Genomic DNA, 17,261 nt, shown 5'->3' on the forward strand with positions numbered 1-17,261 from the left:
CAATAGCTGTGAGAACAATACAATTAATTTCTCATAGGTTATATTTCATTTATTAACACAGCAATGTAAAATAATAGATGCTTGTTCATGTTCTTATCTCCTTGCTGCTCCGTACAGTCATATCAGTATTGTTGCCATTCCTTCTTTTAAGACTCGTCGGTTCTTAACCATTCGTCAACCTGTTGACAATCAGGACTGCTGCCAGCTGTCTTCCAGAGAAACATTTTAAGTACGGCCTTTGTGTTCAGACAGCATGAGACAGGTCGGGTCCGCAGGCTGGAGACTCATTCACAGATACACTCTCAAAAATTGACCCTAACCACAAGTCTAATATGAGGTTGTAAAAAGTCACAGTATAGTGACAAAAACAAAAACCAGCTATATATGTGAGAATGAACACAGCTGCATGACCACAAACACAACATACAGAATGCTCAGATTTGACTCACCGACCATCTAAAAATCAATGTGTGCATGTTATTACCATTTAACCCCACAGCACAATCAGACACCCTTATCTGAATGTCACAGTGTCGCATGTTGACATTAATTATCAGCATAAAAACATGGCTGTCTGTGTCACGCGTTGCAGAGATTGAACGGGGAGGCTGCGGTGATCCCGGGGTGCCGGCATTTGGTCGCCGAAGCGGTGATCGTTTCCAACATGGTGACGTGTTGACCTTCTTCTGCCAGTCGGCCTTTGAACTAGTGGGAGAGAGGACCATCACGTGCCAGCACAATAACCAGTGGTCTGGCAATAAACCCAGTTGTATCTGTAAGTACACGTTTATGTGCTTATACAGACACATTTATGTCTCTTAATTATTTTGCTGTTGGTTTTTTTATCTAATTTTGCATTATCCTTCTTTTTTTCTTTCGCACTCAGTGCTATATCTGTCGTTGACTTTTTACTTTCATTCTTACCCGACTACTTAAGATCTTTCCTTTTCCTTTCCTGCCTTTCTTCCTCTGTTCCTTCCTGTTTGTAGTCTCCTGTTTCTTCAACTTCACGGCTCCATCAGGGACCATATTGTCCCCAAACTACCCAGAGGAGTATGGGAACAACCTGAACTGTGTGTGGTTGATAATCTCTGAACCGGGCAGCCGCATTCATCTCCTCTTCTCTGACTTTGACCTGGAGCCACAGTTTGACTGGCTGGTGGTCAAGGATGAAGGTAATTATATCTTAATATGTCACTTTAAAACATAGTATTTTAATTAACACCTCAGGATATGCATATGCAAATTCTTAATTGCTGAAATGTGGATGTGCACGTGTATACAACTGAACAAAATGGAAAAACAATTTAGGGGACATTCCTTCCCAACTTGTCACCTCAGTCTGTAATTAGTAGGTAAAGAGAATTTCTGATTGGATTTGGTTGATGAATGGTGAGCTGGCGAACTGGATGGATAGTTGTAATGCTTTATTTTGTTGTGCACTTTCCTACTGCACACCAAAGACAGTGCAATTAGATCACTGTTCCCCATTGTAATAAAGGTTATTGATTTAACTGAATCAAGTAAGGCCCTAGTTTGACTGGCTGGTCATTAAAGATGAAGTTGTGTTTAATCAGCTGGCTGTAAACCTGTCCCTCTGCAGGGATGTTTTTTTGGAGCAGCGTTTTGAAAATTGCAGGGCAATTAGTGCTGTTGCACTGGGCAAACTAAAATTAAAGTTGCTGCTTCAAAGTCTTCCAGTTTGTTCCGCTTGGTAATAGATCACTGCTGTCACATGGCAACCACTCTGTGTCTTCTTTTCAGGAATTAGGACAAAAAAAAAAAAACTCACTCATAACAGACATGCCCTCTTGGAATCAGTCACTTTGAAACCTTCATGATATTCTCCTTAAAGACATGTGTTTGTAAACTTTATTTTCTAGTTAGGTGAAACTGCACATGCTGCTGCGTGACATGAGAAATACTGCATTAAAAGTCACAAACATTTAAGTTATAAATAGTTAACAATAAGCCATGTGAAATCCACAAGTGTTTCTACAGTACAAAATGACAGTAAGTGTGCAAGACGTTGTCACAAACATTATTCACTAATGTGACACACATTAAATGGTTACTAATGGGTCTTTTAACATTAACTACTATATGAGTTAAACATCTGCTTTTCAGAACCCCACTGAATATCTTTATAAATCAAACTTAACGGTGCACCACAGTACTCAACATACTGACAGATGAAAAAACTGGTTTAAAAGTAACACAACTCAGCACTGCAATGGTACTTTGCCATCATTAGCCCTATTCTAAAATCCCATTACTGGCTCCCTGTTGAGATTAGGATCCAGTTCAAAGTTCTCATTCTTAGTTACAGAGCATTACACAGTCAGGCTTCCTCTTATGTAGCTAAACTACTTTAACTGTATTCTTCAGCTCACTCGCTTTGATCAAATATGATTTGTTGTCTGTCCCTTGCACTCGCCCTAGGACACAATGTGATAGAGTTTTTACAGCCATAGCACCTAAATTTTGGAATGCTCTGCTTGCTCCATTACAATCTAAGCCAGCTGTTTGGGTGACTTGTACGTACCAGAGCTGTACTTTTTCAAATTTTGTGTATTGTTGTTGTGTAGTGTGAATTCCTCTTTTTTTCTTGTGTATGTGCAAATAGTTTTGCTAGTTGTGCGCTATGTGACTCATGTAGTCGCTCTGTCTTAATAATTTCTTTCTTGTTGTATGTTGCCCTTGTGAAGCACTTTGTGACCTATGTCTGCCAAAGCGCTATATAAATATCTTTTACTAACTTCAATTTGTAACCATTGATCGAAAAACAAGTAGATTTGGGGAGTTATTTGAAGAGGCAGTGATAGCCACATCACTTCTCAAGTGTTGCTTATTATTAATCATCATTGATAATTATCATTGATGATTAATTGGCACTGTCTCATATGCTGTTCTTCTGTAACAAATTCGATTGTGAAACATTTATATCCCTATTATGAACATTTTTGCAGTTATGCAGCCAGCATGGTGACCCACAGTCTGCTGTTATGCTTTTTAAAAATGCATACATAAAAAAAAGAGATGTTTTAGTCCAGGAGGAAAATAAATCTGCATCCTAATGCAACAAGATAAAAGTTTCTCTGCATGAGAGAAACCCAAGGGCTTTTCTATTCACCGAGGAATCTGTGTGACCTTGACACTCACGACTTTGTCTTTTTTTTTTTCTTTCTTTTTTTTTATCCCTGGATAATAGAACATTGTAATACAAACAAATTGCAAGCAAAAGTGAACAGAGCAACCACAGTAATAACCAATAAATCTCCTGAGCTGGGAAACAGTAGCATGAAATCCATCCTTTAAAAAAAATGAATAAATCTTCAAGGTACGCCTTTGAACAGTATGTAAATGGTTAACATAATCAGACAGCCATTGTTGTCATCTAATATCAGAGCACATAGTGATAGACTGTCACAAAAGGCTTTTTTCTAAATCTCTCCTCTTAGATAAGACAACGCAGGACCTTGTCACTCTTTCAGCTATTGTCGCATTGCTTCTCTTTCCACTCCTGGTCTCTTGCCTATCAATGCAATAATGAATAAGTGAAAGAGCTTTTGGGTTGCTGAAGAACAAAGAGACTGGCACTTTGCAACTCAGTCGCTGTGAAGCCTAATTGAGTCTAAGTGCGTGGAATCCAAAACTCCAAGTCAAGGAGGAAATAAAAAGAAAACTTTGTGTGAAGTGTTCTTGAAGCTTCCTCTCTGTCCCAACTCACCCTGCTTTTCATTGCACCTTTTGTAGTTGCATTCATAACAGGATTATGAATATTACTTTCAATAAAGTGTATCTTCTTAACGATGTAGTCGTAAGGACACACTAAGAAAACACTGATCGTGCTGATTGCTTTTTGCTACGATAAAAAGATTGAATAGATTCTCAAGCTCAGGAATGATGTGAAACAGTGTCAGTACAATGCTGTTTAGTTATTATCAATGCCATAATTTTCAACTATTTTAAGATGTGTAAATAATTCTGATATATCTGATCTGATATTGTACATGCCCTTAAAATAGCTTATACACAATTAATACAGTATAAAAACAGTTTTTCAGGTTTCCTTAATAGAATATTGAACAATGAATACACTCGATGACAATGTCACATCTGCAGAAAGAGTAGGTCTCACTTTGCAGGGCTCCACACAAACTTTTAAAAGTGTTCTGAAACTCAAAAAATGGTTGTCATTTTAGTCGCCATATGTCTTGAGTAATAAAGATACACTGTGACCTTAAAGAATGTTAAAAGCTTGAACACAGTACCCAAACCAAATTAAAGTCTTTGAAGTTTGTGTTTTGTCACATTGGATTTGAAATGAAACAACTGAGATGCAATTGAAGTGCCGACTTTCAGATTTAATTCAAGGGGTTGGACAAAAATAGTAATAATTGGACAAATTAACATTACTATAAATAAAATGTTCATTGTTGAGAATCCAGTGCAGGCAATGACTGCCTGAAGTCTGGAACCCATGGACATCACCAAATGCTGGGTTTCCTCCTTTGTGATGCTTTGCCAGTCCTATACTGTAGCTGTCTTCAGTTGTTGCTTGTTTATGGGTCTTTCTGCCTTAAGTTTTGTCTTAAGTAAGTGAATTGCATGCTCGATCAGGTTGAGATCTGTTGATTGACTCGGCCATTGCAGAATATTCCACTTCTTTGCCTTAAAAAACTCCTGGGTTGCTTGCGCAGTTTGTTTTGGGTCATTGTTCATCTGTACTGTGAAGCACCATCCCATCAACGTTGCTGCATTTGGCTGAATCTGAGCAGAAAGTATATCCCTATACACTTCAGAATTCATCCGGTTGCTTTTGTCTTCTGTCACATCAATAAACACTAGTGACCTAGTGCCACTGGAAGCCATGCATGCCCATGCCATCACAGATGTGGTGTGCTTTGGATCATGAGCCATACTACCTACCTACCTGCCTGCCTGTCTACCGACCTACCTACCTACCTACCGACCGACCGACCGACCGACCTACCTAACAACTAAAGGCCAAGAATCCATTGCAAATTTCTCAAAATGGCTGCCATTGTCAACCTGCTAACCTAGTAACCTATCAAGTTATGCTTTTCTATTTCATTTATATACACTTATGCTCTATATATAAATGGATTACCAAGACTGGAATTAAAGGTTGTAAGACTTTGAAAAAAAATTGATTGCAGATGCCGGAGAGTTAGTTTAAGCATCACTATTATCACAGAGTTGCTTGACTTTTTGAGAGTGGCATTCTTAAAGGTCATCAATGAACGGGCCAGAACACAAGACACCACATCAAACCATTTGCTATGTGGGTAGATGGCCCTCAGTGGATGAACACGGGAAATATTGGGTGGCAAAGGCCATAATGAATAATCACCAGTGCTGCTTCTCCTACCCATGCAAAGCTGCAGGTGTTTTCTGATGAATCACAGTTCCTGCCGCAGCACCAATCTGCCACACTCCTGGTGGGCCATCAGCAACAACAAGCATTGTGTTAGTTCTGGCAGTGAGCTGAAGTTGTGCATGCCAATAGCTCATCAGCATCAGCTGACATTTATAAGCACCGATCACGCTCAAAATACATTTCCAATTGCATTCAATCAAAACAATCAGGCGGTCTTTATAATCTCACAATGTTGCTCACTTGCTCTGGATCATTATGACGCTGCTGCTGGTGGTTAATCTGTTTATTTCTACCTGCTACAAACTGCTGTTACTGGCTGCGAGGATTGATTTCTCCATAACCCACCTCTGTCTCCTCCTGTTCAAGTGTCTTATCACCATATTTGGGGATGGCATTTCTTTCCTTGTGCATTATTTTCATTCCATATCTCACTGATATGGTCCTGCTGGGTTCTGTTCTGTGAAGCCCTTTAGGGTTTTATTGCGCTCCCTACTGAATCTGTCGCTGCCGGTCGGATCATTTGGGAGCACCCTCAAGAGCAGAGTGTATTCTGCCAAAAAAAGTATGTAGCCATTTGTTGCAGTAAATGGTCCTATGCTGTGACACAAATGTCTCAGACAGAAATGAGGTGATGCATGGTTACAGCTGCACAGGCCAGTGGGGGAGGTGTAATGGTTTCCAGGCCATTCAATTGGTACACACTGGGTCCTTTAATGGCTATAGAGCAATGCCTTAATGCCAGAGCATACCTTAACATAGCAGCCAGGTTCAGCCATTCATTGCAATCATGTACCCCCAAGGGGATGACGGGTACTTTGAACAAGATAATGCTCTCTGCCCTGGTGACAGAATTGTCCAAGAATGCAAGACACATTCAGGTGAAATAACGTTAATGACCTGGACACCACAGTTCCCAGATATATGTCTCTGTGGGATTCACTCAAATACGGCATCTGTAGAAAAGAGCAGCTACACATCAGCCTTATGGCAGTTGTGTTAAGCACTGATGTGTGCCTGCTTTGCTTTAACGTCAGAACCCGACGGGTTCCTTTGCTGAGTCACTGCTGAGTCATGTCAGAGCTGTTATTGGGGCTAAAGGTGGTCCACTGCCTTACAAAACAGGGAACTGTGTTTTCCAGGTCACTTGTTGTATATTTTCTGTGAAGTTAGAAATATAATTAGAGTTAGGTATCAGCAGGATAATTGATATCAGTTTTAGTAGTCAGGACTCAGTATACATATCATCCGGCATGAAAGAACCTGGTATTAATGCATAGCCGCATTTATACATGAGAAGTGTAGAAGTATTTTGATAAAACAATTACCAGACAGAGCTGAAAGGAGGTGCATCCCACTTTTAGGGACTGTCTACTGATACTCAACTCTTTTTGTCATTACTTGTTAAATCATCACTACGCAGATTAGGGCTGAGTGTTGTTTAGGAAATTACCATACCAATACCTTAAAGTGATAACGATGCCAATAGAGTACTTCCTTTGATACCTTTTTATCCTACTTTATTTGATACTCACCATGTGAGTGGAAGCATTCAGTTGCGTAAAATACCACCACTACTCCCAGTAAATGATTTTTACATGAACACATTTTTAAAGTGTTCAAATTATTAAATTATTTATTAAATATCTGTACAAACAACTGCTTCAAAAATACAATACTTGGAATTCACTACAGAATGTATTGGTTTTAGCTGTTAGCCAATCACGCGTCTCGTTTGCGACACTTGTGGTAATTGGAAGCAAGCAAAACCATAAAAATAGTTATTTTTTTCTCAATTTGCATACAATAAAGTTGAACACATCATATCCTTTGACTGCAGGAAGTTTCAGCACTACTCTGTAGCACTTTAAATGGCACTTCAAAATAAACATAATACAACATAAATAATGTTTGCGAGTCTCTTGCGGTCCATTCAGAATAGACCTGCGACCCACCAGTTGGGAACCACTGCCTTAAAGGTATCGAGTGCAAACACCCAGCCCTTATGCAGATTGAGATTACACAGGCAACATTAGATAATTAAAAAGAATAACACAGTTGAGTAAAAATCTCACAAATGCCATCTCTACAGGAACTGTGGGAAATAGCATTTCTTCAGCACACTAGCAATACCCTTTAAAATCCATTATAGTCTCAGAAAAATAACTTGTAGAAAAGAAAGTTATCCTTCGGTAGCCTAAAGAAAAACACTCAAACTTTAGGCTGCAAAGCTTTACACACTGTAACTCACAGCTGTTGTTACAGCTCAGAACATGTAGTGAAGTATTCAAACTGGGCTGCAACAGAAACCAGTGACAACATTTTAATACATTCAGTGTGAATAATGAATGTCACTCTGAAAGGAAACATTCTCAGGCACATTTTGCTGCTAATACTTGTTTACATTTCTTAAATAAGATTTTGAATTCAGGACTTGTAATGGATTATTTCTCCATTTTGGTACTGACAGTATTAGAGAAGTGAATGAAGTGAATTGAATGAGTTCTTTTTACTCCATTAAATTCTTTAATCCGACTGACAGGCAGGTGATGGGCTAATAGTGCTAGCCATTGTGCTACCAACACAGCTACTTTTTCTCAGATGATTACAAGAGAAGCAGAGTGTTATGTGTGGAGTGGGGTATATAATAAAGTAGAATACGTGCCTTGGTTGCTTTTGTCTGCAAAACAACACCAAAACACATTAAGATTTGTTAACTTGAACAAGAGTCTAAAGAACTATTAAATTATCTCACAGTTGTTTTTTTCCCGAGCTTTAATAACATTTAATCTCTTGAGGTCTCTTGGGGTGTTTTGTTTTTCCCTTTTACAGGCGTCCTTCACTTTCCAAGCGTGTCCTTGGCCTAATGTTATTCAGACAGAATTAGATAAGCACCATTAAAACGTGTCTGTAAAAGATTGTTTAAACTCTGTTCTATTTTAGGCCTGTCTGAGCCAACAACATTTGGGACATTCTCGGGAAAAGATGTTCCAGCGCAGATCGCCTCAAATGGACACATCATGAGACTGGAATTTCAATCGGATCACTCTAATACTGGAAAAGGCTTCAATATCAGCTACACCAGTATGTTCTATCTACCTGACTATCTACAGTATCTGTCTGTGTCTGGAAGTATGTCTGTCTGTCGATTCAATTTACTGACATATGAAAGTTTATTAAGTCAAAACACATTGTTTGCAACTGATTTATTCTCATCATGACCATCGCAATGCAGTGTAATTGATGTGAGTGACAGGTTTTACATGTTAGTCCAAGTGCAATCAGTGCATGTTACATTCATCTTGTCTGGGCATCATAAATCTGTGGCATTAGTCATCTCAGTCTAACACTGCCAAAGAAGTCAACAAGAACTCCACCAACTTTCTGTCAAAACGGTTTGTATTAGACTTTACTGCAGTGTTGTCATATCCAGGCACGTTTGCTTGAACAACTTTGAGTGTGCCTGTTAGTGCAGAGCATGCAACAAAATCTAACCAGAATGCATCCTAAAAATGGTTGGGAAAAAAAGTTATTTTGAGATGTGGCATTAATAAGTGTGCCCGTTTTATTTTGTTTTGGTGTATTCATGTCTTACTCCTGCAATTATCCAGTCAAATGTCAGCATGACATCACGTCTAAGAGATTTCCAGAGCAGCTACATGGAGTTTTGATAGCAGAAAATTGTTTAACAGTCTAAAAATGACAGCAGTAAACATGAGCAGTAGATTTTTGAGGTCAGAATAGAAGAGAAACGTCTTCTTGCTGTATAGCAGTTTGCAACCGTGTATGATCCTACACAAAGAGATAAAAGCAGAAAAGTTGGTTGTCTATAATCCAATGCAGCTGCAATAAACAGTATGTTTGGAATAAGTGTAGCAACTCTTAGCCTTTCTTGAAGCTGTCGTACTGTCTCAGTCTCGCTGTGTTTTTGTTATTCTGCTTGACTGATCTTCTGTTTTCTATGTCTTACTCATGCTTTACCTCGTTAAATCTGTCCCATTGTTAGCTTTGAACCCGACTACTGCAGCCTGTATATTTATCAGCTCTAAGCTGAACTAGTTCTGCATGACTGATTCGGATTAATTATCTGTGATTTCCATGCGGTTTTGCACCATTTCACACACTGCCTCCCAAATGACCTTGTCTCTTATTCTTTCTTGAGAGGTGACAAGTGACAAATGAAATTAGAAAATTATTTTTTGCCTCTTCAGCACCACACAATGTTTATTGAAAAGTCTTATATTTAATCCTAATGTAAACATTTTTTTGTACTCTAATCCTAACACAAATGAAAGGTTTGACGCACCACTGGAGGCAAAAATATGCCATTAGAGTCCTTTTCCATTCACAAACATCTCTAAAAGTAACGTACAAATACAAGTTTCTTCTTTATACTTCCCTTTACTTGGATATATAATGCAGTGTTTTGTTGTTAACAGTATTAAAGAACAAAGAGCATTGTGGATAAATACTGATTCTTAAAAAAGACAAATGTTTAACAACATTCAAATAGTTTTTGATGCTGAAACTTTTTTGAGAATGTAATATGAATTGATCACATAAATTCTACATTGGGACCTGAGAATGATCAGGCATTTTTGTGCTGTTTCAGTAATTTGGTCTATTAACATTTTAATGCATATATGAATATCAATCGGTGTTGCTGTGGGTATGTCAGTATCTATTTATATGAATAATGTTATGAAACTTGGATATTAACTTTTAACACACCAGACTGTGCAGTTATGTGCACCATAAAATAATAAATCTTATTAATTTATAACATTCAATTTAAGGTAAAGTGATCCTATAGGGTAAATTGGTACCACGTTTGAAGATTTATTTAACTGTAGTGACAGCTTTTTTTAATAAACATTAATGCTACATTTGTATTAGACTGTGTTCAAGCAGTGTTATTACTTAATTTAAAAAATGTATGGTTCCCATATTTTACTATCTACAGATAATTATGGATTTTCTTCAGCATACCCTTTTAAGGCCATGACTCTCCACCACAGGGCTGTAGGCTACATAAGAATCTTAAAATGTCATCTTGTGTCGTGACTCAAAACATTTTATCGCACACCAGCTGCCACTGCTCGTCAACACGTACAAACAGCTATGGTTAAATGTGATAGGATGAGAGGATTAGATGGAGGTGATCATCAAAAATGCTCACATGTGCATCGCACACTTCAAATCAGGTTAGAAGGAAAGTATTTCCTGTTGTAGGGATGAATAACGTTTTCTGTATTAAGGGTTATCACGTCCACCTCATCAGAAATTGGGGAGGCAGTAAAAGGAATATTGGATTTCTCCATAATGCTAACTTTTTAGCACATTAGCTAACATTAGCTTCATAGCAAAACAAACTTGAGGAAACCGTCCAAGTATCATCCTCCTTTGTAAGATTAACATAATAATTAACCACGTAAAACTTCCATCCCACCTTCTGCAACCCTATCAAATCATTTATTTAGTGAGTGAGAGCATATGGGTCAACCAGTCTGGTCCCGTTGGTCAGTGGTTACTTATTCAGGTAACACTCACTGTACCGGACAGTGAGCGACCTGACATGGTTCATCCGTAATTTCTACACTACACTACGCCGTACACTAAAATGTTTGTTGAAGAAATGGAGCGTTACATTTCTACATGAATTAACGAACAGTTAAGTTAATCACACATTCATTTCGCTCAGCACTGTGCTGCTCCGTCTCCCTAGACAGAGTGTCCAGAGTGTGCTCTGTCATTCCAAGAGTGTGGTGCCGGATAATTGAACGGTACATTCAGACAACACTCCGAATTTAAGAACTGTCCACTTTGTACCAGAGTGTGCTCCGACTCAGAGTGAGTATTTCTGATTCTGAATGCACCACTTGCATCATCTTCCTCCATTGTCTAAAACAAGCCAACAGAACTTCCTAGCGAGCGCTAGCTAATGTCCGTGGAGAATTGTTTTGCCTCCGGCTAAGCCCCGCCCACCCAAAAAAGTCATATTGTATACTGACACTAAAGAAGGTCTATAGCAAATACTTGTTTTCCTTCTTTCATGCCACTGTGAAATGAAAGCAATACAGTTATATAAACAATTATGATTCTACTCCGGCTCTTCTTCTATCCAACTCTTTGGCTCCGACTGCTACAGCCACAGCCTAGCACAGTGTGTTGTCAATCAGGTCTGAACACGTACTGTAACAATTGGTGCAAAATGACACCAAAACACCCCTCTTAGAGACTCACACGTTGCCAGTACAAAGCCATTCCTTGTGCAGTGCTCTTGCTCGACGACAAAGCAGTGTTACGCCACATATCCACCATATTGCTGTCAAAGTTAGAGGTCATCTCATTATTCCTCTTTCTGTCTTTCTGTGCCAACCCTATTATTCTATATTTTTCTCCCATATTTTCTAATCCATCATGTTGATCTCCGTCTTTCACTCTGACTCAGGCTTCTTCTTTGTTGTTTCGCTTTTTCATTCAAACATAACCTTGTCTCATACTTTCTTTATCTGTAACACTCATAGCCCAGTCACTCTTCCCCATCCTCTGAGTTTACACATATAATTTGAATATTTTGTGTATTGTTTTTTTGTGTGTTTTCTCATATATATGTATAGATGTATCTCCTCTTTGTATCCCTCCCAATCTTTTCCACCACTTCTTTCTATATGTGTGTGAAAATACGAGTGGTTATTTTCTATGTATGCCTTTGCCTTTATGTGCAGTATGTGTGCTCTACATGTGTATTTTAGCACATGTATATGCAAATATGTTTGTATCCATCCGCCGACATATCTAATATATGTGCGTATGCGTTGTGTTTGTGTATGTGCCCTTTCCTCTCTTGCTTTATTTTTTCTCCATCCTTCTCATTCTCTCTTTGCTCTCATTTTCTCTCCATCAGTAGCTAATCAACCTGAGACATGTCCAATCACTGGGTGTGTGCTCTGGGTGGGATCAGGTTAATCTCTGGAATGGGGATGATATAAGCTAAACATGGCAGGGTTGAATCCACATGAAGATAATTCCATTCCCATATTTCCATATCAGTGGAGATGTCACATTTACTGACAGTGATACAACCGTGGTTTTCTAACTTTTTTTTTTATTCTCTCTGGTAGAACCAATTTTCAGGTATTGGAATAGATTGAAAAACCTGGGAACGTAGTTCAGATGATCAAATATGCACATGTACTCTGAACCACTCTAATGATTCAAATATCCACAGTACAATATATCTCCCAGCACAATATGTCATTTTTATCAGTCTTTTCTGTCACATTTTCACTCCACTCACTCACTTAATTCAGTTCCAAAGTAATTTGACTTTGTTTCAATTTATTTGGTTCTTTGTCTAGTGGCTCCGATGTTAACTTTTCTGTCATTGTTGTCTCCCTCTAGCGTTTGGTCAGAATGAATGTCATGACCCAGGAGTCCCTGTCAATGGTCAAAGGTATGGTGACCAGTTTCAGCTTGGCAGCTCCGTGGCTTTTCGCTGTGATCAAGGATTCATTAGGACACAGGTAAAAATCTGCCATCTGTCCTTATCTACTATAATATGGTATTATTCACACAAGTTAAATGTATATGTGTACAAGCATTACTGCATGCCTATTTATGGTGGAAAACAAGGGCAAATGTGCTACAACATTCCAAAACACTACCATTAGGGTAATCCTCACGACAATGCCAATTATGTTGTCGCATAATCAGGACTTAAAATAAGAGAGGCTCAGACATAGAGTTGAATGAGGGTATTTTAATCTTGAGAGAAAGCCAAAGAATTGGTACATCATGACAATTTATAGTGTGTGACAAGCAAGCATTGCAGGACCTATAGGTACTTTTCCAAGTGGTACCTCTTGCCTTTCAGACAACCACCTTAGAGGACATTTGCTTCTCCTCACATAACCAAGTTTGATCAGAATCATGTCAAACCATCTAGTTGAAGCCACGTCAGGCCGTCTACACACTGGTCATCTACACAATAAGAGTTTATTGCCGGTCATCTACACTATAGCTGATGCTAATTCAAAAACATGCGAAATCCTTAAGAAATACAACTACGGAAATGTGCCACAAATAAAAAAAATGGTGCTACAGAAAGCTGAAACAAAAACTTTAACAGCAAACACACTGATAATACAGAAATGATGCAAAGTCAAAAACACACAAACCCCAAAACAAATGCAACAGAAATACACTGCATATCCAATCAACACAGTAGAAGTTCTCCAGGCCTCTAGGGGGAGCTATGTAAATCTTTTTTTATTTTATTTTATAATACTGTAAAAGACTAGGCCAAATGTAGGAAAAAACAAGTACCTTTTTATATCACCTCTTCACTCAACTTTCAAACTTTCAAACTGTCAAACTGTTTCACTCACTGCTCCCCCTAGAGGCCCGGACAACCTCCAATGTGTTGACTGGATGTGCAGCATTTCTGTGTTTAAATTGTTTTAGGGGTTAATGTTTTCTTGACTGCATTGTTTCTGTATTTGCCGTTAATTTTTTTGTTTGGCTTTCTGCGTCACGTTTTTGTTGTTGTTGTTGTTGTTTTGGATTTTCATATGTGGTTTTGAAAAGTCATTGTTTCTGTAGCTGCTGCATGTTTCTCTTAATGGAAATGTTTTGGGCCATGGCGTGTTTTCCCTTGCCGGCCGCCACACATATTGGTATTGGTAATAGTAGGTATAGGAGGATACTGCTTACTGTGTACTCTCCTGTACTTATTTCATATCTGTGTATGGTTTTGTTTTGATTAGTTTTTTCCCTTTGTATCTTATGTTAAAACACAGTAACATACATATATCATACACTGATATTCTGTTTCCAGGGGTCTGATCAGGTCACTTGCATCATCCAGGATGGAAATGTAGTTTGGTCTGCGGCTGTACCTCGCTGTGAAGGTAAACACGAATGCAAACTGTTTCTTGTGTGTATGAGCAATGGGTAATCATTGAAAATGTTCGACTTGCCAGAATCTAAGGTGACAAAGCGGCTTAAGCGTGCTTATACACCTTAGGAATTGTATACATTTCCTCCTCTAATTGCTTTAGCCTCCAGCCTCCCCACACTTATTCAGCCTGTTTGCACACATCTTTCTCTCTCAACAATAATCTGAAATGAGATTGGCACAAGTTGTGCTGAAACTAATTCAGGGAGATGCATTCATTATGTGCAGACTCCAGTATACAGAGATGTATCCATAGTGTGCAGATAAGCTAATATGTGGAAGTAATAATAAAAGGACAGTGAGTGTGCTGTTATTTCAACACTTTTTAAAGGCAAATCTTATCCACTGGCCTGTGAGTATTTGTATGTCTTTTTTTGTATCCCCTCCGTCTTGATTGTATTGTCTAAATGACATTATCAAATGTTGGCTGTTGTTAATAAATGGGATGGAGGAGACAATCCAATTGAATAGGGTTGTCCCCTTATTAAATATGGAGTATGGGAAAATATTATCCCTCCCGCTGGACAGGGTAGGATAATTATGTTTTATTTCTAGAATGACCTTCTCTTGTGCATCCCATCCATGAGTACCACAGCTTCAGTATTCACTGAATGGGTAAAAGAAAACTAATTTTCTTTAGTTTGCTGAAAGTCTGGAGTTATGAGAGCATTTGAAAGGGTGAAGGTATCAGCTACTTGAGAACAGAAGAAGTGGTAAGAGTGTGTAAGATAAGCCGTTGCAAATTATATATTGCAGAAAGAGCAATTACCATACAGTCACAAAGTTATAAAATATTTTTATTGACACAGAATCTAAACTCAACTGAAGCTAATTCTTGCATTTTAACGTGCCATGATTGAGATTTTAGCTGTAAAATGTTAGCTATAAATTAGTTTCAAGATGTGCCAGCTACGCACGCTTCCCTGACTTGCGGGGAAATGAGGAGCCATTTTCTGGCATCATTTGACACATAAATATACTTGATTTCCCCTATAAATTATCATGCTATAATTATTTTACCCTTTTTCAAACATGAGCAACTCTAATTTGTTTACTGTAGCACAAGATTGCCACATCACATTTTCTGAAGGTAAATGTTTATGTATGAACTCTAGAAATTCAGGAAGGATTAGAGAGCTAACATAAATTGAGCAGATGATGAATCTGCTAACTCGATGTGAAATGAGCATTGTGCTAATGCCATAACACACTTACAAGAAAATGTGATTAATTTTTCTCCCTCTCTTTGCGGTTGTGTGTTTGATTCCCTTGTAGCTCCATGTGGAGGCCATCTCACAGCTCCTTCTGGTGTTCTGCTGTCTCCTGGTTGGCCTTCATTTTATAAAGACTCTCTGAACTGCCAGTGGGTGATTGAAGCTCAGCCAGACCACGCTGTAAAAATACACTTCGACAGGTTAGTGATTTTGTCATGGTCATGGTCATGTCATGTCAAGGTGCAATTATCTATTTATCTACTCTCTTTTTATTCTATGGAGTTTTTATCATCATGTTAGTTTGCTCTGTTTTGGTTGGTTTGCTTTTTTAATATTTTATTGTCTTGTGTCTGTGTCATTCCAATTTTGCCATGTGAAGCACTTCGGACTGCATGTTTGTATGAAAGGTGCTATATAAATAAAGTTGAGTTGAGGCGAGTTGAGTCTATTAGTTGGTCAGTCTTTCAGTAGCATCATAAGTTAGTCAGGTATAAATGTAGTTGGTGAGTTACTGCTGCAGTAAATAATTAATGTTGGCTTTTTGCACATTTTTTTTCTGGGAACGAGCCATGAGCAGATGCAGCGTAGCCTGAAATTGCTACAGCTGAAATTTGTCTTTTTGGGAAGTGATGTAAAGGCCAAGTTATCTTTATCGCCTATGAGGCATTTCATTTGTGTAGGATTCAGCATTTGCATTGCATGTAAATGTCTGGCGCAGAGGCTAGTTAATTGTCCAGTTGGCTGATCAGACATTCAGATGCAGTGTGTGATTGCACAGTGTGTCAGTGGCTCCCAACCATTTGTTTTCTGTCCTAGCTGGTAGCTAATTGCATTCATGTGACTGTCCTTTTTCTAAATCAGTTGCATCTGTATTTATGGTTTAAATTGTGAGCAGCAGACCTCAGGATCTCAAGAACCAAGTGGTTCTCAGGGCTCTGCAGACACAACTGTAGGTAATTGTTCAGTCAGTCAGCAAGTCAATTACTCAGATTGGAGTACAGGCAGAGAAGAAAGTAAGTGAGAGGGAGATAACAAGTCATTCAGCTGTTAGTTACACAAGGGAGTTGTGTTGTTGTTTTAGTGCTCAGTTATTTAAATTGGCAGGTAGAATATGAGTCAGTCACTTTAGTTTTTTTAAAGTTTGCATTGTTTATTGACACTTGTCCAATGTTCTGTGCTTCCAATTACTTGATTGAGCATTTCAGCAGAGTCCTCTCCCAGCATAAAAACCCTGTTTATTAACATAATTCGCTTCTGACTGCAAACAATCATTCGCTCTTTGTTACATTACATTAGCTGGTGTTTGCAGTAGCCTGCACAAAAATTATGTATGCCAGTCATATAAATGTTATTGGTGTGTAAGCCAGGTTATTGTACGTGTTTTTGTTTTTTTTTGTTTTTTTGCTTGTGTGTCTGTCTAGGTTCCAGACTGAGGTCAACTATGATACACTGGAAATCAGGGACGGCCCCTCAGCCTCCTCTCCCCTGATCGGTGAATACCACGGCACCCAAGCACCTCATTTCCTGATTTCCACGTCCAACGTCCTGTTCTTGTTGTTCACGACAGACAACAGCCGCTCTGCAGCAGGATTCAGCATCAGATATGAAAGTAAGGCTGATAGACCAACTGATAGAAATGTTTGGCAGACACCCGATGAATTGCTTGCTGGTACTCGTACACAGCAAT

The 17,261-nt window shown here is 38.6% G+C and overlaps 1 protein-coding gene across 2 annotated transcripts in view; it reads left to right on the top strand.

Moving 5' to 3' along the window:
* LOC125906310 (CUB and sushi domain-containing protein 1-like) overlaps window positions 1-17,261 on the top strand; it is a 537,329-nt gene that overhangs the window by 346,071 nt on the left and 173,997 nt on the right. For both annotated transcript variants that reach the window (XM_049604892.1, XM_049604902.1), the window contains exons 13-19: window positions 593-775; window positions 990-1,175; window positions 8,345-8,485; window positions 12,806-12,927; window positions 14,241-14,313; window positions 15,636-15,774; window positions 16,996-17,183. In XM_049604892.1, coding sequence (XP_049460849.1) covers window positions 593-775; window positions 990-1,175; window positions 8,345-8,485; window positions 12,806-12,927; window positions 14,241-14,313; window positions 15,636-15,774; window positions 16,996-17,183 — 1,032 coding nt within the window. The remainder of the gene's footprint in view (window positions 1-592; window positions 776-989; window positions 1,176-8,344; window positions 8,486-12,805; window positions 12,928-14,240; window positions 14,314-15,635; window positions 15,775-16,995; window positions 17,184-17,261) is intronic.

This window comes from Epinephelus fuscoguttatus, linkage group LG2 (assembly GCF_011397635.1).
Source record: "Epinephelus fuscoguttatus linkage group LG2, E.fuscoguttatus.final_Chr_v1".
In the NCBI taxonomy this organism is placed as follows: domain Eukaryota; kingdom Metazoa; phylum Chordata; class Actinopteri; order Perciformes; family Serranidae; genus Epinephelus; species Epinephelus fuscoguttatus.